Genomic DNA, 26,310 nt, shown 5'->3' with positions numbered 1-26,310 from the left:
CTAGACATAGTTTTTTCGTATTGATAAGAACTGGTTCTTATCCACCGGATTCGAATGAATACGAGAAACTATTTTCTCGTATTCATTTGAATCCGGTGGATAGGAACCGGTTCTCATGAATACGAAAAAACTATGTCTAGCATCGTATTATATCCAGTTTTCTACGAATATATAAATGTATAATCATAAGATTAAAACTAGTTTTTTTAGCCGGTGCCTTCGGCACCACGGGGCTAAAAAAACTAGTTTTAATCTTATAGTTGTACATTCTATATCCGCGGAAAGCCGTTTATAATACGATACGAGAAATAACTATTCTTTACCTGATAGATTTTCTTGGTGATATTTTTTCAGGTGACCCAATACTGTCCTTGAGCTCGAAGTTGGTCTTGAATGGCGAGTTTCTGGAGGCTGCCCGGGTGTTCTTCACAGGGGTTCCAGGCTTGTTGCTTATCTAGGATAAAATATTTCAGGGAGGGAGTGGACATAGGCCTGTTTATTACACTGGTCCCCAAAATTTGTAGCTTAACAACATTAGGGACCAGAGTAAACAATAATATTGATTGGTTGGATTATTAAGTTGAGTGTTCAAACGTTCAACCAATTACTGTAAGCTACAGAAGGGGTAATTTTTTGCATAATCATTAAAGATGTACATCAATGTATCGGCCATTGTCTTATCCCTATAGATCCCTGAAAATATTTATTATCCTACGGTAGGATCATACAAAGGTAGAAACTGGATAGAAACTTCTGTTAAAAACTAAGATACTTTCTTTAACCAACTCTTTTTTTAAATTTAAGATTTAGTTTTAAAAAATGTTCCATTGGATCTTTACTACGGATAAGACAATGGTCGATAAGTTGATATAAATCCCCAATGATAAATAAACAAAGTCACCACTTCTGTAGTAAATTACTAGCTTTAATAAAAAGAAATAAAAACACCCCCCTGGGCCCTCCCCCTTAAATTGAATATGTATACCTTTAGAGCCGCCTCAATGCCAGGTTCCGTGATGACGACCTTGTCCAGGAACTCGGAGGTAGAGGGGAAGCTGTTGGTCTCTCCTGACTGAGAGTCAGAGCTCACCTATTATTATAAGGATATTTGAGTTCTTGTGACAATGAAGGTCGCACAAGTCAAGTCATAACTAAACTATATCTAAGCTTATGATGTGTGAATTATTATCATAAAATTTTCCTCCTCGCAGATTTGAGGACTTATTCCAAAAAATATATTAGGTATATACAAAACATCTTAGTTAACCCCTTTCCTCTAGGGTAGATTTAGAACAATATTAAGAATCAAAGAGTATTTTATCTGATAATAGTTATTAATCTTATTGTATTATAGACAGCTTTCCACGGATAGTAATAGGAAAAATATATTCTAGTTTTGTTAACCACGAGAGGAGAAGGTCCACACCAACCAAACTGGTTTTATTTTATTTTATAATTCATGAAAACTCTTAAGTACAATAATACACATTTCTTTCAGTATGCCTAGGAACCGGTTCTAATGCAGCGGACAACAATCGGTTTCGAAGCTATGCTGTAAAAAAATTATACCTGGGTCCTTAAACCGGGAGAGGCAAACTGTTTGAGAACATTTTTCAGTCTTTCCGGAATTTTATCACTCGCCACATTACTGAAGGTGACAGCCCATACCTCACTAAAAACAAGATTACTTATCATTACCAATCAAAGACTTGAATAAAAATATAGCCTGAAACTATCCCGGGACCAATGTGCAGCTTCCCTTAAATAGAGAACTTGAGTCAAGGATTTAATAACTTTACCTGATTTTCGATTTGATTTGACTTCTTTTTGATTGGAAGCATTGTATAAAGAAATTCTCCAAAATTTCTGCCATCAAATATTTCATTATTTTATAAGTTACGTTACAAAGATATAATACCAACAGACAAACAGATATGTAGACTTATAACGCAGAAATAATTCAAACAAAAGACATACAATCTCCTTTTGAGAAACACCAATTATAATGATGTTATGAATTCAAAAGGCGTTGTTACAAAAGAACTATTCTTCAAAAGACCTATAGCCACAAAAAATCGAATTGCAAAAAGGTCTAATGCTGCAAATGGTCTGCTGTTTTATACTGTTCTCTATGATATAACATTAAATGGTACCTAAGTTAAAATTTTCTAGAAAACTGTTTTCAAATTAATAATTTGAATGTCAAATGCTCTTTAAAGATTAAAAATAAACCTTAAAAGTAATGTCAAATTTCAGTTAAATCAAATATACTTATTAAATTCAATAACCTGCTCGACCGCGTAATGCAAGAGAAATTAAAATAAAATAGGAATTCCATCTGATAATGTTTAAATGATGATTTGATTCTTAAGAACAGAAGTAGTGCTATAGTAATGGATATATAATGTGTGAATATTGTGCGAGATTCTTGAATACCAAAATAAAATGTCTTCCAGCTGGCTTATATAACAATACCCCTTTTTATGACTTTAACCCATCCCCTCCGCTGACCATGGCGGAACGTATTGACCAATATATGGAGACTATATCAGCAACCTAAATTAACGACAAAATTTCTCCTGTCAAAATATCCACGTATTCTATATACATTGCCATAGTTTGTTATTTGAGCTATAATAAAATAATGAAATAATTTCCTAGTATTTGATTATCTGTAGAATCCTTGGTATTGCTGTATCTAGCTTCTATAACGGTGGTCAGGCAATCAAACAGTTTCATAGCAACTGGGGCCAGTCCGATTGTTGTTAAACTAAAAAAATAAATTGAATAATTAAAATGAACCCAGGTTTCAGTAACAAAGCTACAATGTAGTTTACTTTGTTAAGTCAGTCAGTAAGCCACGCTATAGGGAAAATGTGATTTTACCAACTGCTATTTAAGATAAACGACTGAATTATTGTTAAAATTAAAACATATTAGTTGATTAGTTAACTACTAGTTTTATAGTTATTATGAAACGAACAAACTTAACTAAAATTGTCAGTTTATCCGCTAAAAAGCTTAGTTAACTGAATGTTTAAGTACCAAGTATTCACAAAAATGCGCAACTTATAATAATTTAAGGGAACGAAATAATCAAATAAAAAATCCTATTTACAATTTCCGTAATCGTAAAAAAAATAGGATAATTACATCCATGTGAAATTCACCAAAAATAAAGTATACCAGCATCATTTGATCAATTCAAATTAGGTAGGTATTATATTCTTGTATTGTTTATCGAGTTGTATTGAACCTAAAACTTGCATGTATCAAAGTTTGAACTTTGAAATCGATATGGCAATTCTAACTTGCTAAAAACAACGACACCCGTTACCCGTTATTGGCGGACGGACAGACCAGGCCTAACATGATTTACGCATAAAATATGCACATGTACATAGTTTAATTGAAGAAATGCTTTGCTCTTAATAAGCAATTAGAAGAGAGTAAATTCGTATCTTTAGAAAATTAATTTTCCTATTTTAAATAAACAAAATAACATCCTTAAATTAAGTATCTTTTTTAACAAGTTGAAAGAAAAATGTTATTTTCTCGTTATTTAATGTTTTATTTAATTTATTTCTTAAGCGAAGCTTTTCTATTATATACTTTTTCTGTCCGTCCATTAGTCCGTAAAATTGTGTGTTTGGGGCCGGGAAAATGTGATTTTCTCGACTGCTATTGAAGATTAACAGCTGAAATTATAGTGTAATATTCTCTGTTTCCTTTTTTTGTTATTTCAACTAGGGTTGGCAATTTGCAGATTCTAGCAATATTTTTAAAGGTCTTTTTAAAAATAAAAAATTCTAGCCCGTATAGCGGCCATTTTTAACCCTTACTTAACCTAACCTAAAATAAGCACAAAAAGCTACTATGAAAATAAAATACAAAAAAAATTAGGTAGGTAGTTAAGAAACAATAAAATACTCTTTTGGTTTTGCCTGCCACATTTTTAATAAATATTTTTTTTAATGTCATAAAAATAAACAATCCGAATCCGCAATTTGAATTGCGGATTCGTATTATGATTCCAGAAATAGTCTAAAAAATTGGACGGATTCGTTTTGCCAACTCTAAATTTACAACTGAACATCTGTTCTATAATTCAAATAGTATGCCTGTCCGTTCCATGATTTTTTGGTGCTTCGCTACCTATGGATATTGTTATCCTCGTTTTAATTTCAATTAAAACATAAAATAAGGAAAAACTTTTTTCCTCCTTTATCAAACTAAGAGAAGATCAATTCAGTATATTTTTACGTTGATCATTTTTAAATGTATTAGTGAAAAATCTTTTTAGGCAAAAATCTTACTCAGTAATGTCAACTAGAAGAAAGTTTACATGTAAATGAGGACTTTGAACGAACGATAGCAAGTAGTTATGCAAGCATTTATTAATATTGAGCAATTTTCACATTAAAAGTTTTCTTTAAAAAATCATTACTCGAATGATTCAAATGCAATAGTAATTAGACACGTTGTAATTGTTCGTGCATTGTCCCCTTTATTGTAATCGCCTATGAAAATACTTTTCCACTAACTAATCCGAGAAGCTTTACCTCGTCAAAGAATCCTCTCTAAGCAAAGAACAAATCTTAGGAACCATGATTTTCAGGGCAGGCTTCAATAGGTCAGTAGATTCCACTCTAAAATAAACATTCTAATTATTCTTAAAATTTAAAATAAAAATTAGCAGGATGTCTGTCTGTACCGAAGGAACTCTCTAACCGCTGAACCGCTATGGTTCTCCTTTATAGTATAGCTTCTCAGAGGTCTTGGGAAGGCTTATAACTATTTTCGGGGAGGATATATTACCAACGCACTCCTGAGAAAAATCATCCGTAGAAAAAAATACCCCCCCCCAAATTTTTTTCCTACTTTACTTTTTCTTTTTAAAACTATAAATATGGTTGGATAGAGAAATTTAAAGGGATAAAATAATGTCCGATAAAATAATGTTCATCCTCAATGATAAAACACCAAATTACCCCTTCTGTGGATTAAAATTAGTGGTTGAAACGTTTAGACACTCAACCTAATAATCCTACCAATCAGAATTCACTGTAGTCCCCAAAGTTGTTTAGCCAACGAAAAAGAAACGTTATCATAAAACTTTGGGGACTGGAAGTAATAAACAGCCTATTGTCCCCTAGGGGCCCCTCTCTCTCTCTGGGTTTAATAACTGCACCACCTACCCCTTAATAACAGTGGTGTATGTCTCGAGTATGATCTCCATAAGCTCTGTGTCCCTGCTGGGGGTGGCCAGAGCGTCCCCACACAACTCATTCAGAAACTGGATGGCCTTGGTTGCATTACCTAAATAAAGGGATAGTTCCATGAAGTGCGTTTCTGAAAATGATTTCAAGCATAAGTTAAAATAATACCAATAAACAATTTAAATTTTGTATTACAATAAACAACAAACAGTGTATTTTCGTGTATTTTCCAAAAAGTTGTGTTACAATTTAGTCAAATGCGCTTATTAAGTCGAACTGTTTTTAATAAGCGCATTTCACTAAACGATAACACACAAAAAAGGCAAACAAAATTACCCCCTTTTTGTGAAAGGATTGAATACAAACTACGAGAGCAGATAAAAATTATTCAAAATTTCAAAAGTTGAGGCGTTTTTGATATCTTAATATGCAAACATAAACAATCATCCAACTACTTCTGTAAGAACTTACCAATAGGAGCTAGCTGTGTCTTGAAGACGGACAAAGGTTCTTGGCTTTTCTTTACTCGTATCTCTCTAAATAAAAATTAAATTATAAATCTTTTAAACAGACAAAATTTTTATGGTTGTATTTTTTAAGTGTCTTTTTAAGCACTGAAATACCCCCCCCCCCCCCCCCCCCTCCCCACCACATAAATTTTTTTAAATCAATTGAAATTAAATTCGGTGAGGGTTGAGATTTACGTTTGTTTATTTATTACTTTCATTTATATTGGGTACTGGAATCTTTTTTAAAAAGTAACATGATGTCCGTGTGTGTTTGTGTCTGTGTGTACCGAAGGATCTCACTAAAAAATGTGTATACCTGCATATTGAGGTAAAAGTAACTTCATTGAACATCATTTGTAAGCACCGCACCTGTTTTGATATATACATTACAAATAAAATTATCAGTATCTATAATTTAATCTCTTACAAGTTGCTGATATAATAGGTAATGAAGGGGTTGTGTGTTATTTTATTGGAAAGCGTAAAAAGGTAAACAGCATAAAACCTACCCAAGACTTAAATCTATAAGTCAAATAGTCAAAAACCATCCCGGAACTTAATCGGTTCAGTAGTTATCGAAATCTTAAGCTTCAAACTAACTCTACTTAGTAATAAAAATATTGTTAACTAATGTTAATGTTATTGTAATCTAAAATGCATTTTCCTGGGGCAACATTGCGGTGGATTTTTTGCTCCCCTCCAGTCCCTTGTAGATACCGGACAGTTTTTCAATCATTTCATCCAGAACTTTGGCAGAATCCATACCTATGAAATAATACATGTCAAGTAGGGCTTCGAAACCGGTTAATGTCCGCTGGATTAGAACCGGTCATGATAAGTCATGTACCGTCTCGTATAATTTTCACAATAAAAGACCAGTTTTGTTGGCCCCAATTTATCTTTTAATTGTGTCCATTTTACTATCCACGGAAAGCTGTCTTTAATACTCTGCGATAAATAACTATTATCTCATAGTATTATAGACAGTGTTCGCGGATAAGAATATATAAAATGTGGAATTATTTCATATTCTGATATATGATGGTCTTAAGTTGAATGTCAGGGGCCAAAAAAGGAAATTTTTACTATTATTATAATCTTTAATATACACGGTGTTTCAGAAAAAACTGCGTTTTCCAGATTTAGGAAACAACCATTAGGAGTACAAAAAAATAATTATATGTCCATATTCTCTATAAAAATATGCATCGAATTTGTTACAGGCGTTTTTTAACATCTCTTAAAACAACAGCGCATTTTAGAGCCCAAAGAATTCGAAATGTGTGTGTGTTATTGTATTCTTAAAGAATTTTATGCTATAACGTTGAATTAAAATCCTTTTTTTACTTGAAAACAACATTATAACATAAACTTCAAAATAATCTAATAGTTACATTTAAAACTTAATTTAAAATGCCTTTTTTTTTAAATCAATATTCTTTTTGCTTGGATTTTAATGCTTAGTTTTAAAATTGTTCATATTCGTTCCTCGCCCCTCCCCCCTTAATCTCTTTTGATTGACAGATTATAAGAGATTATCTTATAAAACATGAGTAATTAGTGAAAACGCACTTTTTTACGGACAATTTCAAACCGTGATAATTTGCTTATTTGTAAAGATATTGAAATTAAATAAAAAGTGACTTGTTTTATTTGTCAATGGACACAGTAATAATAGTGATTTTTTTCTAAAAATGACTGTCATAGAGAAATAGAAAAAACTAAATTATGAAGAACCTAAAAAGGTCTTTGCATGGAGCCAAAAAAAAAATATGTAAAAAAAATTCATATGGGGACATTGATTTAAGCTTTTACTACTTTGATATTGTACTTTTAAAACAATATGTTGCAAAATATACAAGTTATTTCAATCTAATTGATATCTCATATTCAACATCAAGCATTTTTCCCCTACATGTACCAATCAGTACAGCCGCATTTTTAGAGATATCAAAAAACACCTTAAGTAAATCCGATGTACATTTTTACATAGAATATGGACCTATAATCCTTTTTTTCATATTCCTTCTGGCTGTTTCTCAAAACCGGAAAACGCAGTTTTTTTTTAAACACCGTGTATTTTTTTTCGTCAGTATTGCTGAGAACCAGTTTTAATCACGCGGAAATTAATCGGATCTGGGGCCATACTGGAAAACTTATTTAACGTAAAGTATTAAAGACAACTTTCCGCGGATAGTAAAATTAAAAATTGTTTTGTACAAGAATTAGGTAAAAATTCCAGTTTTTTTAGTTACAGATGTTGCCACCCTTACCTACTTTTTTCTATTTTAATTTAATTTTTGTTAATTTGTTTATTAATGTGCTACTTATAAACAAAATTGCTTTACAAGGACAAAAACTCGCATAGAAACCTTACCTACAGTAAGCTCGTTTGAAGCGTACATATTAACAAACAAGTTTCCCCACTCTCGCCAAAATCTAGGCTCTCTGTCGGGTAGGTATTGCAAGGGAAACCTAAAATATATATATCAAGAATCGAATATATGATATTCCAATGGATATATAAAATGTGGATATAAAGAGGTTAACATATACCCTAATAAAATGATTCTTTTAGCTGGCTAATATAATATATGACTGTCACTATACCCACCAATCCTCTCCCCCTGGCCATGAAACCAATATCTGATTCTGAAGACTTTATTAGCAACCTAATATAATGACAAAAATTTGCAATTAAGCCCCTTACTTATTGGTTAGGGGAAATTTTTCAAGTGTGCATTGAACTTTATTTAAAAGATATCTTCAATAACTAAGGGATCGTAAGGGATAAGACAATAGACAATAAATTGATGTACATCCCCAAAATATTGGTTGATAAGTTTGAACCCTGCTTAGTAGTTTTAACCCATGAAATCAGGATTTAAAAACCAATCGTTTTATATAATTTTTATAAAACTTTAGGTCCCAGTATTATTCACCAACCAGCCCCTTCCTGACAAGAACAATCTTCCCTTATAAATGTTTATCTAACCTGAGAAACTGTTGGATTTTGGTGAATGATTTAGAGAGTCCCTTGACCTCCAGAAGATCCTGCCAGGTTCCAGCTTGATGGCACAGCGCCTGCCAGGCCATGGACAGGTTCTCGTAACCTGGAAAAGCAGCAGTTAGTAACATATTAATCCTTTTGTAATAAATAGTAAATGGCTTTGGGTTGGTCTGTTAAGAATTTAGTTATCTTTTTAACCACTCAATTTTTGGAAGGCTACACGAGGGGTGTAAATTCTGCATGGGATCATCGGCTAAAGGATGGAGGGAGGGGGGGGGGGGAGTTGAAAAATGTAAATGTGGGAGTTGGTAATTAAAATAAAGTGTACTGAAAACATCAGCTGATAAGTGATAACATTAACCAAAAAAATGTTCTCCTTCCAGTGAAGCTTCTGAAAGGTTCTGTAAAGAAATTGAGAAGCAAGGATGACAACATCCATAAGTAGAGAAGCACTAACAAATCATTGATGTCTTTACTCTTTTGATAATCACCGACAGAAATTCTATATAGACAATGTATCATAGACTAGATGCACATAAACACATTTCCTCCATAGCATTACGGACTGGCTGACTAACCGGAAAGTAAATTATAGCGTAACTTCGCTCTTAAAACTGTAAAATAAAATTATCTCACCAATAAAGGTAAGGTGGGAAGCAACCATTTCCATTTTCTCCAGAATATCAATAAGATGCTCCTTGTGGTGTACATGTACACTACACAGCTCAAACAGATTATGGAGTCCCTAGAAATAAGAATATTAATAAGATGTTCCTTATGATGTACATATACACTACACAGTTCAAACAGATTATGGACACAGCTAGCTTAAGCCAGGTACAGGTTTTCCTGAGCACGCCAAAGAAACTAATTAGCAGGGGTGTTCTAAGAAGGTATTGTGAAAAATGATATTATATAACCCTTTGATACTTGAATAAAAAACACAGTATTATAAAGTTACAGATAGTTATAAAGCGGTTGCGCTACAATTATATAGTATACCTTCGTCTCTTCTTTGGAGTTGAGAATAACCTCTTGTAGTAGGATCCCATAGACAAACACTAGGGGCGACACCTAGTGACAAATATATAAATTATATTTAAAACATAACATAAATAAAACTAAAGTATTGCCTTATATAACCCAGTTACCATTGACAGAAATTAATTATTAATGTCTTATTTTTTTCATTGGCTTGGGACATTTAACATCCCACAGTTGACATAAAACTACAATAAAGTGATTTGAGACAGGGATCTACAGTTAAAAAGACAATAGCAGATAAATTGAAGTACCAAAAGATGATACACAAAATTACACCTTCTGTAGATTACAATTAGCGGTTGAAACGTTTGGACCTAATGATCCAACAAATCAAAATTCAATTAAAGTCCCCAAAGTTGTTAATCCAACGAATAAGAAAACGTCATTATAAAACTTTGTTATATGTCCACTTCCTCCCTGGATTTAAGACCAACCTTATGTTCCAATGCAGTGTGACTGAACATTCTTGAATTGAGTATAGATTCTGGAAGTTTTACAATATTTTCCAGCAGGTTGAATAACAAGGAATGCAGCTTTTCTTGTCGTCTAAACAAAAAAATTATAATATTCATAAGTAGCGAAGCACAGACTGGACAAAGTGAGTTAATAGAGCAAATGTTAGTAGTCATTAAAATGAGAAAAAACAGAGATGTCTATGTGTGTGTATGTGTCTATATGAAACGAATGATCTCACTTACAACTGAACCGATATGATTCTCCTTTACAAAGTACCTAGGTTTTCATAGTTCCTGGGAAGGTTTATAACTGTTTTGGGATAAGAAAACACCACCCTCCCATACCAAAAATAAACAACCAAACTTTAATAATAATAAAGTTTTTGAGCAAATAAGATAACTTCAACTTGGTAAGGTTTAAATCCTAAGATAACAGTGTAATTTACCCTCCACTGTTCCCTCCCTTCCTCCTTGACAAATACTAACCTAAGATTTTTCTCAGTTGAGCTAATTGCGCGCAGGTACTGACATAGAGTCTCATTGGGACTGGACAGAGCTGCTATGCTGGTCATCTCACGTCCTACACCCTCCCACACAGCAGTGAGCTTCAATACTTCAGATCTAAAACAAATTAAACAAGGATGAAAACATCCATAAAAGCAAAGAACTGAAATGGAAGGACGAACGAATATCAAAACTTGTAGAGTGTCAGAACTGAATAATTATAATATTAATGCTTAAGTCTAAACAAAATTGTAAGTAAATTTGTTGCAAAAATACTCAGATACATGATACTGTTTAAGGACATACTTACATGTTAACGACTTGATTTTTGAGATGCTTCGCTAATAACATTGTACTTTGTTGTAATAGGAATCAGTATTCCAAAAATTAGACGAATAGGATAATTTTAACTTACAAATTTGTTCCCAAAAATTTAAAATCCTTTCAACAACTAATTTTAAACTCGCTCGAGAAAGGGTAATTTTGTGTATCTTGATTGGGAATGTACATCAATTTATCGGCCATTGATTTATCCCTGTTTTTACCTGTTTGTATATCTTACGTTAACGGTCATGTTTTCTAAAGCGTCAAAAACCAGGTGGCTCATCTCTTTGAACTAAAATACAAAACAATATTACCCTTATAAAAGTAACAGGATCTGTTTATGTCTGTCTGTATCCACATAGCTTCCCCCACATATCTCCCTCGTCCCCCCCCCCCCCCAAAGAAGTGGAATAAATGAAAAAATCTTTTCAGGACTGTTTATTTCTTCATTCCCCTCTACCACTTCAATTATAGCAGGGGATCCCACGCAGAATATACCACTGATTTCATCCCTATGCATGAAAACTAACCTCATTTGGTAGCACAGGCTGATCTGGAATCAGATGATGTTTGAAGCAGGACTTTGGCAGCGCAGATGAAAAGGGGCGGCTGCCAAACAGCTGGACCAGAGCGTCCAGGCAGACGCGCTCCAGAGACGCGAATTTCTTGGCGGGTGTCATGGCTTTGGTTGGGGTAAAACCTGTAAAATAAAAGATTTAATGAGATATCAAATTATATTTTTTCCTTGCAGGGGTGTAATGTATATTGACCCTGCTAAAGGGGGGATAAAAAAATGAAAAATATGTGGTTTAGGGAAAAAAATTAAAAATTAAGAGAACTGAAAACATTTCTTTCCATTTTTCTCCCCTCCTTGGTGTAAAAAACTAAAAGAATATGCAAGAGGGGGGATAATATGAATAAAATTAAGAGTTCTGTAAATATTTTTCCATATTTCCCCTTCCTTGCTGGAAAAAACCAGGAGGGGAAAAGAAATAAAAAAGTTTGTAGCAGGGGAAAAAATGAATCTTGTGCAGAATATACATACACCCATGTTTCCTTGTTAAAAATCCCTACGGATGAATCATAATGCCTTACTTTTAACACATTTTAAAAGACTACAATTGCCTACCTAGTTTGAAATCCTAATTTAGCGTGAAAATTGTATGTATCTCTTTAAGGCCAATGTCAGGTGCAGGACAAAACATAAAAGTAACAGTATGTCATTGTCTGTCTGTCTCTTGTACGGAAGGATCTCTCTAAACGCTCATCCGATATGGTTCTCTTATACAATATAGCTTCTCATAGGTATAGCGAAGGTTTATAACTATTTTGGGGGAGAGTACCAGCCTCTAGGATCGAGCATATATATATATTTATTTTACCTGGCCTTGAAGGGGAAGCCGTTGAATCTTTGGATTCATCCAATCCAGGTTTCTGACCAAAACAGAAAACGAGAAACTCCTAAATAATGGATCATGATAATGAGTGTTGTCAATTTTTTACTTTTGAAGGTTTAAAAGTTTAATTTTAAAGAAAAGTGAACTTATTAAATCCATTCTAAGCTCTGTATTGTTTAATAATGTTCCAAATTACATATGGTGCATTATTTGCCAAATGTACCACTTTTCTGCACTACCTCTCCGATTTTGTTAATACTCTATATTTTGGTCCGTTGGGTCATTCAAGGATGCTGGATGGCCAAAAAAAAGTTTCAGAGTCCCTGGATGTCTAGATATCTAGCTATCTATGAAGGTAGGTAACAAAAATGTAAAAAACACCCATTTTTTCACAATTTTAAAAATTAATTTTTTCATCAATCTTATATCCAATCTATACATTTAATACACCAAAATGATCGTTTATTCATGTAAAAAGCGCACATAATGCTATTTTGGCCAAAACTCTAATTTTACAGGGTGTCCAACAAAAAGTGTATTTTGGATATCTAGCGTAATACCCAAAATACCTGTCCGAAAAAAATCATTTTTTTTGGCTTAAATCCTGTGTTTTATCTGTGTGCATATGTGGTATATAACGGTTCGGACCACCCGGGACTATAAGGTTGTCAAATTTCACTTTGGGACACCCTGTAAATATGATTTTTGCGTCTGTAGAGCTAAAACTTGGTCCAAATTGGCTATTTTTTTCAAATTACTCTAATATGTGTCTTAGTATGTTTGGCCATAGTGTTTTCTGACCAGATCAATATTTTCATATTTTTTGGACACCCTGTATTTTCAAAAAAAGAGAAAATTTTTTTTTGTTTTTTTTTAAATTTTTTTTCTATTTTTAAGTTACTTAAAACTGTCATATAGATACAGATTTTGACTAATAACAATAATATTTGCCTATTTTACAATTTTTTACACTTTTGGGACACCCTGTGCATGTTTTTGAAAAATGATGGTTTTTGCCCATTTTTGGGGGGAAGGAGTCGTTTTAGGGCCATAGACTATTTCTTCATTTGTGTAGAACTTTTCAAGACACATCATTTGTTATTTATGCAAAAACCGCAAAAACCGAACCGTTTTGCCGTTATTCACCGCCAAAGGCGGAATTTTTTTACGTTTTTGCCGTTCCGGAGGTTGTAATGGGCATTAGTGGTAAGAAAACGTTGATTTATCAAGATCCCTCTTAAATACTTTTATTTAGGTAATTTAATTTACTAAATTTCATATTAAGTAAAATTTTTTGTGCAGCTAACTGTTTTTCGTCGAGATGGATTTTAATTGTTAAAACAAGAAAATTAAGTGAATATAACATAAATAATTGCTATAACATAAGTGATAAAAGAAACATAAATCATGTGCATTTGAAATTCCTTTTGACAAAAATCGGTTGGATATACAAACAAATTTACTTCACATGAAATTTAGTAAATTAAAATGCCTAAATAAAAGTATTTCACAGTTATCTTGATAAATCAACATCTTCTTACCACAAATGCCCATTAGAACCTCGGGAACGGCAAAAAACGTAAAAAATTCTGCCTTTGGCGGTGAATAACGGCAAAACGGTTCGGTTTTTGCGGTTTTTGCATAAATAACAAATGATGTGTCTTGAAAAGTTCTACAAAAATGAAGAAATAGTCTATGGCCCTAAAACGACTCCTTCCCCCCAAAAATGGGCAAAAACCATCATTTTTCAAAAACATGCACAGGGTGTCCCAAAAGTGTAAAAAATTGTAAAATAGGCAAATATTATTGTTATCAGTCAAAATCTGTATCTATATGACAGTTTTAAGTAACTTAAAAATAGAAAAAAAATTTAAAAAAAAACAAAAATTTTTTTTCTCTTTTTTTGAAAATACAGGGTGTCCAAAAAATATGAAAATATTGATCTGGTCAGAAAACACTATGGCCAAACATACTAAGACACATATTAGAGTAATTTGAAAAAAATAGCCAATTTGGACCAAGTTTTAGCTCTACAGACGCAAAAATCATATTTACAGGGTGTCCCAAAGTGAAATTTGACAACCTTATAGTCCCGGGTGGTCCGAACCGTTATATACCACATATGCACACAGATAAAACACAGGATTTAAGCCAAAAAAAATGATTTTTTTCGGACAGGTATTTTGGGTATTACGCTAGATATCCAAAATACACTTTTTGTTGGACACCCTGTAAAATTAGAGTTTTGGCCAAAATAGCATTATGTGCGCTTTTTACATGAATAAACGATCATTTTGGTGTATTAAATGTATAGATTGGATATAAGATTGATGAAAAAATTAATTTTTAAAATTGTGAAAAAATGGGTGTTTTTTACATTTTTGTTACCTACCTTCATAGATAGCTAGATATCTAGACATCCAGGGACTCTGAAACTTTTTTTTGGCCATCCAGCATCCTTGAATGACCCAACGGACCAAAATATAGAGTATTAACAAAATCGGAGAGGTAGTGCAGAAAAGTGGTACATTTGGCAAATAATGCACCATATAAAATATTAACTTTACCAAGGTATAAAAAAAATTTCTTGATAGGTATTTTTTAAGCTACCCCCGGATCGCCGGATCCACGCTCCAAAAGTGGATCCGAGCTCCGACTCAACAAAACTGATGATAATCTCATATTTAGATTTTTAAGAATATATTATAAAAGAATCTAACAAATAAGGAATACCTATAATATATCTTAGGTAGTTTCAAAGTAATGTCATTTATTCGATTTATTTGATAAAAATGAAAATAGCCGAATTGGATTTGACTGAACACTACCTAACAATATGAAAACTATTAAGGGAATAGTAGCTTTCGCAATATTTCATAAAATTGTGAGCAAGCTTCCAGTCAAATGCGCTTATTAAGTATAACTGTTCTTAATGTTGACCAAACGCAAATCTAAAACCAGTTTAACCTAATAAGCGAATTTGACTACAATCTTACTCACAACTTTACGGAATTTTGCGAAAGCTACTATCCTTTGTTACCTTTACAAGATCCTGACCGTGGAATGTGATATTTTTTCCCAACAGATACATCAATTCCATCCAACATTCAATTCTCAATCTAAAATAGTTGTAGTAGGGGAAAACTGTTAATTACCGCCTCGTATTATAGACAGCTTTCCTCGTATTATAGACAGCTTTCCCTGGATAGTAAAATTAAAAATGATAAATTCTAGTTTTGTTTGTTCCTAGGGGACTCTTATAACTAACCAGGTCTAGCGGATACAGATAGTGCAGCTGCTACTCTATTATAACTAACCAGGTCTAGCGGATACAGATAGTGCAGCTGCTACTCCATATAACTAACCAGGTCTAGCGGATACAGATAGTGCAGCTGCTACTCTATTATAACTAACCAGGTCTAGCGGATACAGATAGTGCAGCTGCTACTCCATATAACTAACCAGGTCTAGCGGATACAGATAGTGCAGCTGCTACTCTATTATAACTAACCAGGTCTAGCGGATACAGATAGTGCAGCTGCTACTCTATTATAACTAACCAGGACTAGCGGATGCGGGTAGTGCAGCTGCTACTCTATAACTAATCAGGACTAGCTGATGCGGGTAGTGCAGCTACTCTATACCTAACAAGGACTAGCGGAAGCGGGTAGTGCAGCTACTCTATACCTAACAAGGACTAGCGGAAGCGGGTAGTGCAGCTACTCTATACCTAACAAGGACTAGCGGATGCGGGTAGTGCAGCTTTTCTATAACTAACCAAGACTAGTGGATGCGGGTAGTCCAGCTACTCTATAACTAACCTGTATGTAGATTCATCCTGTACCGGACTCCTGTATTTCAGCGCCATCACCAACAGCTTAACTCGTCTAAAATATTACGGAAATAAACAAAAACCCAACTTCCAAGCCTATAGAAATAGCAAAGCTTTTCAATAATTTGGGCAATTAGGAATAGGATAGGTATAATCGTTTACTTGTTTAACAATTACTGTATGATTTAATCATCCTATTTAATATCTGATTTTTGATTTAACGATTTCTAGGACAACAAAGTATAATATTATACCTAAGCAAATCATTTCTATAATAAAGTCCAAAAACATAATTTATAACCAATTTTATTGAAATTAATATTCTGCTTTATCATATTTAAAATTTTGTAAATTTGTGCTAGTGAACAAAACAATACTTACTTTGGTGCATTAATAATCTCTGGTACAAGAGCAAAATTTTCCATAAGAACAACCCAAGATCTGATATACTCAATGTTCAAATAAAACTATCTCAGTTATATGTGTTAAGTTCGGAGGTTGGCTGGTTTGAGTACACCCCCCCCCCCCCCTCCCCTTAACACAAAAACCTTTTACCTTTTATTAAGTTCATGTGAAGTTAGGTTAGGTTATATTGGAAATTAAGAAGTCCCACAGGGGTTAGGCAAGTTTTTAATTCACTTTAAAAATAAGGGAATAAGGAGGAGTGCTTGATGGAAACTTTCGAGGAAAAGCATTGATTCCATTTATTATTTATTCTAATTACCAATTAGCTTAACATCTTAATATTGTTATCTTTGATATTTAATACTATTATTTGTAAACATTCCTTAGTGCTCTCTCGACAATTCTAGGATTCGGCATCTTGAAGGCACTTTGTACCACTAACATTGCTGTATTTAATAACTCTAAAAAGAAGCATTATAATTATTAAATTACAGAAGGGTAGGTATTTTCACAGTTACGTTTGGGAAGGAAATCAAGCTAGGGACAAGGGAGATAATTCTGTCAAACATTCATTAACAAATTCCTTTCCAACTCACTTCCAATTTATTTCAACAATTCCTCAGAAGTGTGTATATTCTGCACATGAATAATTTTTTCCCTGCTGCAAATTTTTTTATTCATATTATCCCCCCTCCCATATATTCTTTTAGTTTTTTATTCAACCATACATACAGAATATACACGCCTGCAATTCCTTTAAAAATAATAATAACTGCAAACTGTAAAATTATTATCCTCACTTGTTCTGGTATGAAGATGGAAGCCCAGAATCTTGACCAGTATGTCCCAGTAGTCCATGACACCAGTATCCTTAGAGTCCTGATCCAACCAGTCAACAACACTTAGTTTAAATATTTGTACTGTAAAATTCAGGGAAATTTCCATTAGTTGTATCACATTTCTATACATGAAATCATTATAAAGTCAAACGTGAAACACGCTGTACAAATCTTAAAATAATGTTGTTCATTCCTGTAGCATTTTTGTAAGTCCAGGAAAAACTTCTTTTTCCAGCTTTTCACAGGATTCATCGTCTAGAAATTATAATAACATAAGTAATTGAATGGATGTGTGTGTGTGTGTTTGATGGTTTCCTACATAGGAACTAAGTACTAGTCCTTGTCAGGTTTCAGCCGATTTTCACAGTGGCACGGGGAAAAAGGAAAAGAATCAATCCAACTTAAATAGAAAATTTTTGTTTGTATTTTTCACATATATTTCAATCTAATAATACGAGCGACGAAAATTTAGGACGATCACATTTCCCCAAAGCAAACTTTATATAATTCGATTTAGAGAAAATAGACTTACCAATGCCAAGTTTCATAAAGAAATTCGAATTTTAAGTATCATTTGCACAATGATTACGAGATGGTTGTTTACAACTCTCCCCCTTTATTCAATTTAAGTACCACAAATTTTATAGTCAACGAATAAGTAACGAGGTTATAAACTTGGGGTACCAGTGTAATTTAAAGCCAATGTTCCCTAACTCCCTGAAGCAAAAAAACGTACCAAATATTTGTTTTGGTGGTCCAGTAGTGAGATCCTCTGAAGTAATGCAGAGCTGTAGCAGAGACAGGGCCTACAAATACAATTTTATAATTTTTTTATATAAAGTAGTAAGGTTTTTTGTATGAAGCTAGAGATCTCGGAAATTGCTGGGCCGAATTGGTTCTACTTTTCAGGGAAGCCTATAAAAGTTTTAGTGTGGCTTTAGGATATTATTTTTCTCACGCCCCCTCCCATAGAGGCGAAGCTACTAGTAGTAGATAAAATTATAACATAAGGGACAATGAAGAGTTTTACATTTTCAAGAACAGCTCATAGTAAGGTTTTTATATCCATTAATATCTTGCTAATAACAATCGAACCGTTAGATTTATTTATTTTAAATATCTTAAAGCTCCCTAGTTGGTTTTAAGCCATTTTATTTGATTAATAACGCCTTTTTTTTAGTTTGTCTTGTTTTTTTAAATGTTGGCCTTTGTCGAGAGCCTTTACTGGGCGTGAAATGTGTTGTACCTATTAACGGGCCAAGGCATTTACTACATACAAATATTATTGCTATGTGCTATGCATAAAAGCTAAAGTTTTCATTTTTAACGTCTCTAGTATGCCGCAGTATGGCTTAGACTCAAACCTGACACCTCTGTAAGGCAGGTTCGCAGCCATTGTTTTACTCACCTCTTTTCTGATAGAAGCATCCTTGTTAATAAATAGAGAAATGAGAATATTTATTGAATTCTTGTGGGATTCTATGACAGGGAAACCGCACCTGAAAAAAATGACAACATTCATAAGCAGCGTAGCATTACAAATCATGGATTGGACAAACGGATTAAGTGAGTTATAGAGCATATATTTAGTTGTTATAATAAAGAAAAGAAAGAAAATCTAAAACAAAGTTACTCTCTCTATAGATTAATTTATGAAAAGTTTGGACACTGCTAGCTTGTATCCAATCAATCAATATAAAAAATAAACTAATAAGTACCTACTAGTGATGGGAATCCGGATCCGGAATCCGAATCCGGAATCCGCCCAATTTTCGGCCAATTTTGGAATCCGAATCCGGAATCCGTTTTTTATAGCGGATTCCGGATTCTAAATTGGTAGGCTAAAATTACCGTCTTTTTTCTTACAACTCCCTCTGTTTGAAGGCAAAGATAAAAAAAAAATTTCTACATAACAAATTTTAATAATTACTAATGTGATGTAAATGTTTTAGTTATGCTGGAAGTCAACACTTTAAACAAATCAAGGCTTCAACCATGTAACATAGTGATAAATTAATGAAAAAAGCTATCCCTCTGTGACGGACGGCCTTTTAAAAAACTGCTAGAATCCGGAATCCGAATCCGGAATCCGCAAGAATCCGTCACTTTTTTTGACGGATTCCTTCAGAATCCGGAATCCGAATCCGGCCCAAAAATTCGACGGATTCCCATCCCTAGTACCTACCTCAAGTTTTAGAGTCACTGAATAAGCTAACATAGTTATTTAACTTGGGAGTACCAGTGTAATTTAAATTACAGAATGGCTTCACAACCAATTCATATCCGCTAGATAAGAACTGGTTTTGGACCATACTGAAAAATCATGCATTAAATTATATTATTAACTATTTTCCACGAATAATAATATAAATTGATTGGTCAAAACTATGTCTCACAATGCAAACGGATAAAAAATCAACAAACACACTATTATAGTGTAGTGAACGGAATACTAAGCTCATTTTATTTTTGTATCCGCGGATAATTACTGACCTGTCCGTTCTGTTCTTGACTGATAAATGGGATATGAGATGAGATCCATTCTCGCTGTTCTCTTTTCTAAAACACAGGGGTGTATAATTCTACACAAGATTTAGTTTTTTCTTCTCTACTGCAAAATTTCATTCACCCCCCCCCCCCCCCCCCAATTTTTTTAGAATCGAAATGACGATGATTGTACATTTTCGTATACGCAGAAAACTGGAAAAATACGATGGTTCTTATCGGTTTCGAAGCGATATTGGAAATTATTTTTATATAAATGGAAGAATCTGTTCATAAAAAAAAATTGGAAAGACTTAGATAAAAAGTAGATAGGTATAAAGAGCAGCATAGTATATAAAAAAATAATGTTAAAATACTTACTTTAGGTAGGTTAAAAGATTGTTAAAAGATATTGAACCCCCGGGGGGCATTGTCAAAGTTTAAATAAAAAACTTCTGAAATTGTACAAAAACATTATAATTGCATATGTAGAACACCTGCCATATGCAACAAAATAGATATATTAGGTATCAAGGGGTAGTTTCACGAAATGCATTTGAACTACAGTCATATGGCATATATTTTAAAAAAATTTACTACCACGTAGTTTTTTAAAATATCAAGACTTAAAAATCGTCTTATTAAATTGCATATATCACAAAAAGACGATTTTCAAGTCTTTATATTTTAAAAACTCCGTGGTAGAAAATTGAAATTCTTTCAAATATATGCCATATAAATATAGTTTAACCCATTAACTAGCAAAAAATATGCGCTTCACTAAATTAAATTCAAATGCATTTCGTGAAACTACCCCTTTTAATTTTAAAATTAACTGAAAAATAGTAGGTAGTCATTAATCAATACAATATAAAATACAAGATTTTTCATACATTAAATTAAAATTTTCTTAGGTTCCAATTTTCTGCAGAAAAAAAATAGTCTCAAAAAATGCAAAAGTTGCTGTAACCAAATATCTACATTATTTTTAAGGGATAATTCCATTAATGGCATTTAACAAGTATAGCTGAATAGTAATAAAAATCCAGAAGCCAAATTCTCGTGGATATGAGGATAAACAATATTACCCCATATTTTAAATTCCTGGATTAAACTTTTAAATATTATTTACTTGTTTTAAAATTTAAAATAAAATAAAGTTACCCAAAGTTTTTGACGAAAAGATAACATTGTTAATAAACACTAAACAGCCCAATGTCCTTTCCCTTCCTGTAAATACTAAGTTTAAAAACTCTTGTTTAATGGATGAATCCCTATAAAAAAGCAGAATATTTTGGAAGAGAACTAATTCAGGATTGCTCATAAAATTGAACACAATTTTTTTATAGTCTCAAATTTGCAAAATTTAAAATTGAACTTACAATAGTAGTTTTACAATATAAATTTACTATAAATATCACTTTATATTTAGATAGGTTCTAGATTTAAAGAATGGAATAATGAAAGAGGACTTCTCATAAATTAACATTTAAATATAGGTATGAGACAAAATTAAGTTAAGTGATTGAACTCGTATTACACAATGGCCGATAAATTGATGTACGTACAATGTACATCCCCGACGATTAAACATAAAATTACCCCTTCTGTAAATTATAACTAAGTAGACATTCTACTTAATGAACCAACCATTTAAAATTCAATAAACGGCCCCAAAGTTTTTACGTCAACAAATAAAAAAACATCATTATAAATATTTGGATACAATTGTATTAAACTGTCCTATTTTATGTCCCCTATCAAGATAATTCGCCTCAGAAAATGATTATCTAGAACCAATCTAGTCTATTTTATGCAGGAATGAGTGGACAATGGCAGATAAAATGGTTCATCTTTAATTGTCCCCAAGGTAGTCTAACTAGCTGTCGTCTCCTCTTCATCCCAGTTGAGCCTCTCCTCGTAGAACTGGATGACAACCTGGGGGATCTTCACGTTGGCCTCCTTGGCCCTCACCAGCTCGGGTTCAGCAACACCACGCCACTAAAATTAAATCAATGAAAATTGATGCCTTACTAAAATTATGGAGGAGCTGGGCGGTCTTTTTTTTTCTAGATGCGATTTATATTAGAAGAGTTGGTACCTATTACCCTTCTAAAAAATGAGTATAAACCTTCCAAGGACCAATGAATCTATATTATAAAGGAGAACCATAAAATATTTTTTTAGCAGGGGAAAAAATGTATCGTGTGCAGAATATAACCCCAACATAACTAATAAAAACCTTACCTTAACTAAGAAATAAAGGCTACCGGGGTCGTTAGTAGCACCAATAATTTTCTCTGCTTTTAATCCTCGGGCAAATCCTGAAAAAAAGTATTTATCGTATTGACTAGGTACAAAGTTCTCATGCATAGGGGTAATTAAATCATAAGTATAGATGTACATATTCCAGATAACTACCTGGCCCAAGTGATGGAGACCCTTCAAGTCTGCTAACAAATTACTTTTTGTTATTTTATAGTGACTCGGCTGTGTTTTTATTTCCTACGCTATTAGCTGATTTAAAACACCCAATTGAAAGTCAGCACAGGGTCCCAACCACATAGGTAGAGTTAGATATAGCTCGTGGCTCCTCTCTTCTTTTGCTTTAATGGATTCAGATACAGTTTGTACATTTAAACCAATTTATCTCTAGAACCTTTATTAAGTGCCTTCTCTGACGACTCATATATACAAGATTTATACCTAAGACATTTGTTTTAAAAAAAAAAAGTAACAAGATCTATTTGAGTGTGTCTGTCTGTACCAAAAGTGCCGCTAGAGACCGCACCTGGCGTAGAAAACATTTTATACCAATAAATATTTAAAAGTACCGCTAGAAACCCTTGGGTCAAAGAAGCTAGCAATAAGGCGCCTTGCTAAATACAAACCAGCATGATGTATATGTATATACCTTGGATTTGTTTCATTTTTTTAGCGGGTGTGGGTGTTTTCTTAACAGCTGGTGATTCTGTTGGCGGGGCCTTTTTCTTCTCCACCTTCTCGCCACCATTCCCCTTCTTACTCTCATATTCTGCTATCAATTCAGCACCTGAGGTAGTTAATTTTATTAAACTTGTTTTATCAGTTTAGGTTAAATTGGGTAGGTACTGGGAAGCCCGGCAGTGTTCGAGTAACGCAGGTATATGGGGGCTGAAGGTTTAGTGCCTCCCACCTGGGTTCGGCAAAGGAGAAAAACTATCAACTCTTTTTATTTAGGTATGTTATCTATGGGGAAGAGTTTGAATCTTGAAAAAGTTCTATCATTTAATAAAAAGTAAATAACTAGGTTTTTTATCTGAAGCTTAAAATCTCAAAAGTTATTGGTCCTAATGGGAGGTGGTTTTAGGCTATTAATTTATCTTTGGTTTAATATGAACCAGAGGTCTTTTAGCAACCAGTATCTCATCCCAATTCATATAATATAACTTACATACATAGCGTAAAGACGAACAGTCATAAAATTATAGAGTAGCGGCGCTAATAAATACTTACAATCTAAATGTTCGACAGGTTCCCACGTATTTTCTTCAGAATCATATCCCTTCCATTTGACATAATACTGAACCTAAATTTAAAAAGAAACTTAGGTTACCAAATTTTGCCATGCTATCAACCAACAATAACATAGGTATCTTCTATTATCTATAGGTATATATAATCCTGTTATATAAAGTAGTAAGATTTTTTGTACTGAAGCTGAAGAACTTAGTAACTACTAAACCGATTGGGATCTCTTTTAGGAAAGTTCACGTGGGTATTGTTATGGGTTTAGGCTATTTAATTTTCAGAATTTAATCTCGAGTTAGTTTTAAGCTTTTTATACTACATTATATCTGACCTTTGAGAAATATGTAATACATTTAATAATATACAGGTTATCTCAATTCTGACTAATTATCCCACATCTGGACAATTAAGGGGTTGATTTAAATATAATTTTTTTTAACCAGTAAAAACTAGTTAGGTAGGTAGGTCATGAATTAACATAAAATAATTTTCTTTTTAAGGGGAGGGGGGTTTGCATGCTAGGTATATAGTAGGGATAGTGGACAAAATAATGCTACGGTCGTAGCGGTTATGCGTCTTGCGTCAGGTTGGAAGAGTGACGCAAATTTCAGACCCCAGATTTGGCGATTTGAGAAAAATTTATCTTTATATTATATCGAATTAGATAATCTAGCAAGCATCGCTTTTATCTTATGGGAAAAAAAGTAAATCAAATAGCGAAAACGGAGATCTGAAATTTGCATGAAAGAGGACTATCCACGAACGAGAGCACATGATTCTAAGTACCTTCCAGCATTGATCCTAAGTATTTTCTTTCAGAATATAATAGGACACCATATATTATTAATATATTGACGAGAAAATTTATGTTTCACCATGTTTTTTTTAGTTATTTTAATTGATTTTGAAAACTTTTATGAAGCTAATTCTTGTAATAAAATGGATATTTGATGATACATATGCGAATACTCGTGTTATATAGATTGTAAATTAATCCATATTAGCATTAATTTAAACATACATATGAGATATAGTAAATGTGCTTTTAACTTTTTTAAATTTTTATCATTTGACAACATGGACAATTAAAGACACCCCGAACTCAACAAAACGTTTGATAGAATTTTAACGAAAAATGGTGGACATTTTTTTACTTTTCTTCAACTTGAAGTGGTGAAACATAAATTTTCTCGTCAATATATTAATTATTGATAGTGACCTATTATATTCTGAAAGAAAATACTCCGGATCAATGCTGGAAGGTACTTAGAATCACGTGCTCTTGTTCGTGGATAGTCCTCTTTGAAAGACGCATGACCGCGGCATTTTGTCCACTATATCTATAGTAAGAAATGTTTCTTAAATAAGGGGGAGGGGTTACTGAAATACAGATGAACAGGCGGTAAGACAAAAAATCCCAATTTTAAAATTGCATCACTGATATTGACATATCATAATATATATTTTAGACCGTTGGTTTCCAGTTACCTAATGCCATGCATGCTAAAACATGGAAACATGAATTTTTTATTAATGAAGGATAAAACAAACAATACTAGGTAGTTACTTATCTGATTTCCGCGAATAACAATATTAAATATTATAAAATTGATTTGAGCTATTGCATGGCCCCGAGAGGCCAAAAACACCGGGCCATTTATATAAATAAAATGCCTATTTATTGGTGGACTATAATACACTACCGATGCGATACACGATTTATCAGTATGACTTAGAAACAGTTCAACTCCAGCGGATACTAATCGGTTACTAAGCTTGCACATGCATTACAAATCAAAAAAAACTATATACCTTGCCACCCTTAAATCTTTTGTTAGCGATACTTTCAACTTCATAGGCTTCTTCTTCACCTTCGGAACCTGATGAGGACATTTTGATGAATTAAATTTCTGAAAACAAAACAATGATTAGAACTGGTACCCAAAGTACGTTTAACAAACAAGTAATTTAATCCATGAATTTCTTTGATTAAAAACTTTGGCTACTTTTATCATATTGTGATCAATTAATTGGTTTTAAACTTGTCAACCAATAATTTTCATCTACAGAAGAGGTAATTTTGTTTATCATCATTTGGGATGTATATCAATTCATTGTCTTATCCCTCAAGATCCCTGCTACTTTAATTGAATGTGGTTTTGTCCGGTGAAAGTACAAACTAATTTAGATCGCTTAACAAGATTTTTCACACATAACAATTTAAATTAACAATAAAAACAACAAATTATAATAAAAATATACTTAATTTTTTAACTTAAAATATTAAATTTCTTGTTTAAAGTCACAAATTTGTGTTTGTAAACATAAAAGCCAAGAAACTGTGACGATTGGCGCGGAAATAGTGGCGGGAAGCGCAAAAGTGTAAATATTGCCGCGCCACATTTTTAACAAAACAGCTGATCCAATTTTGGAAGGGATCTTTGGAATAAGGATTTGGTTTTGGAATATTATTTTTTTATTTGAAGCAATATAATAGTATGGAAGTCTGATATAATCTTAAATCAAATCAAAATCAAGTTTATATCGTAATATATCAAAAGAAATATTTTTTTTATAACTTTATCTAAAAAATTTTCTCCATACATTTCAGCAAAATTCTATAGTAATGGCTGAATAAGTAATTTACCTTAGCCGAAAACAAAATATTACTTCTTTATTGTATACTAGCGGCTTCGCCCCTAGCCTCTAGGGGCTGTGCCCCAAGAGGTGATAAAAAATATTAATATTCATTGTTTTTAGTGAGAGAATGTTGCTATT

General features: G+C 32.9%; 3 protein-coding genes across 7 annotated transcripts in view; 1 reads left to right on the top strand and 2 right to left on the bottom strand.

Moving 5' to 3' along the window:
• The window catches only part of LOC145304169 (uncharacterized), a 45,340-nt gene extending 24,861 nt beyond the window's left edge, over positions 1-20,479 (bottom strand). Inside the window, exons 1-29 of the mRNA XM_080145937.1 lie at positions 20,404-20,479; positions 20,032-20,097; positions 18,947-19,037; positions 18,275-18,344; positions 17,735-17,793; positions 17,500-17,581; positions 17,084-17,160; positions 16,676-16,737; positions 16,284-16,349; positions 15,503-15,581; positions 12,448-12,526; positions 11,596-11,765; positions 11,287-11,357; positions 10,724-10,858; positions 10,217-10,328; positions 9,741-9,812; positions 9,375-9,483; positions 8,724-8,841; positions 8,106-8,203; positions 6,396-6,493; positions 6,045-6,100; positions 5,691-5,755; positions 5,199-5,319; positions 4,563-4,649; positions 2,660-2,770; positions 1,800-1,868; positions 1,570-1,672; positions 986-1,090; positions 324-454 (exon numbers count right to left, since the gene is read on the bottom strand). Of these exons, the coding sequence (XP_080002063.1) occupies positions 324-454; positions 986-1,090; positions 1,570-1,672; positions 1,800-1,868; positions 2,660-2,770; positions 4,563-4,649; positions 5,199-5,319; positions 5,691-5,755; positions 6,045-6,100; positions 6,396-6,493; positions 8,106-8,203; positions 8,724-8,841; positions 9,375-9,483; positions 9,741-9,812; positions 10,217-10,328; positions 10,724-10,858; positions 11,287-11,357; positions 11,596-11,765; positions 12,448-12,526; positions 15,503-15,581; positions 16,284-16,349; positions 16,676-16,737; positions 17,084-17,160; positions 17,500-17,581; positions 17,735-17,793; positions 18,275-18,344; positions 18,947-19,037; positions 20,032-20,097; positions 20,404-20,453 (2,612 nt within the window). The 5' untranslated portion in view covers positions 20,454-20,479. The remainder of the gene's footprint in view (positions 1-323; positions 455-985; positions 1,091-1,569; positions 1,673-1,799; positions 1,869-2,659; positions 2,771-4,562; positions 4,650-5,198; positions 5,320-5,690; positions 5,756-6,044; positions 6,101-6,395; positions 6,494-8,105; positions 8,204-8,723; positions 8,842-9,374; positions 9,484-9,740; positions 9,813-10,216; positions 10,329-10,723; positions 10,859-11,286; positions 11,358-11,595; positions 11,766-12,447; positions 12,527-15,502; positions 15,582-16,283; positions 16,350-16,675; positions 16,738-17,083; positions 17,161-17,499; positions 17,582-17,734; positions 17,794-18,274; positions 18,345-18,946; positions 19,038-20,031; positions 20,098-20,403) is intronic.
• Positions 1-26,310, top strand: part of LOC145304199 (hydroxypyruvate/pyruvate aldolase-like) — a 171,047-nt gene that overhangs the window by 96,806 nt on the left and 47,931 nt on the right. The gene's annotated exons all lie outside the window — the stretch shown is intronic.
• LOC145304170 (chromobox protein homolog 5-like) lies at positions 20,476-25,455 on the bottom strand. 5 transcript variants are annotated; one of them, XR_013874008.1, is made up of 6 exons: positions 25,345-25,455; positions 23,518-23,590; positions 22,937-23,074; positions 22,270-22,346; positions 21,797-22,023; positions 20,476-21,461 (listed from the first exon to the last, which is right to left on the bottom strand). XR_013874008.1 is itself a non-coding variant. In XM_080145938.1 (5 exons), exons 1-5 carry the CDS (start codon positions 25,423-25,425, stop codon positions 21,898-21,900), a joined length of 495 nt encoding a protein of 164 aa, XP_080002064.1. In that variant the 5' UTR covers positions 25,426-25,455; the 3' UTR covers positions 21,702-21,897. The 5 variants fall into 5 exon arrangements, 1 of the variants encoding a protein (XP_080002064.1); XR_013874010.1 differs by having other exon boundaries at positions 21,820-22,023; XR_013874009.1 differs by having other exon boundaries at positions 20,476-21,442; positions 21,820-22,023.

Source organism: Acartia tonsa, chromosome 13, assembly GCF_053477335.1.
Source record: "Acartia tonsa isolate MP-2025a chromosome 13, ASM5347733v1, whole genome shotgun sequence".
NCBI classification, from domain to species: Eukaryota; Metazoa; Arthropoda; class Copepoda; order Calanoida; family Acartiidae; genus Acartia; species Acartia tonsa.
This window is presented reverse-complemented; position numbering and strand designations above follow the sequence as displayed.

Coding starts and splice junctions, on each gene's coding strand:
- LOC145304170 (XM_080145938.1), bottom strand. CDS start 25,425: ATGTCCTCATCAGGTTCCGAAGGTGAAGAAGAAGCCTATGAAGTTGAA. Junction 22,347..22,936: donor AAAAATGAAACAAATCCAAG/GTATATACATAT, acceptor ACTTTTTTTCAG/GATTTGCCCGAGGATTAAAA. Junction 22,024..22,269: donor GCCTTTATTTCTTAGTTAAG/GTAAGGTTTTTA, acceptor ATTTAATTTTAG/TGGCGTGGTGTTGCTGAACC.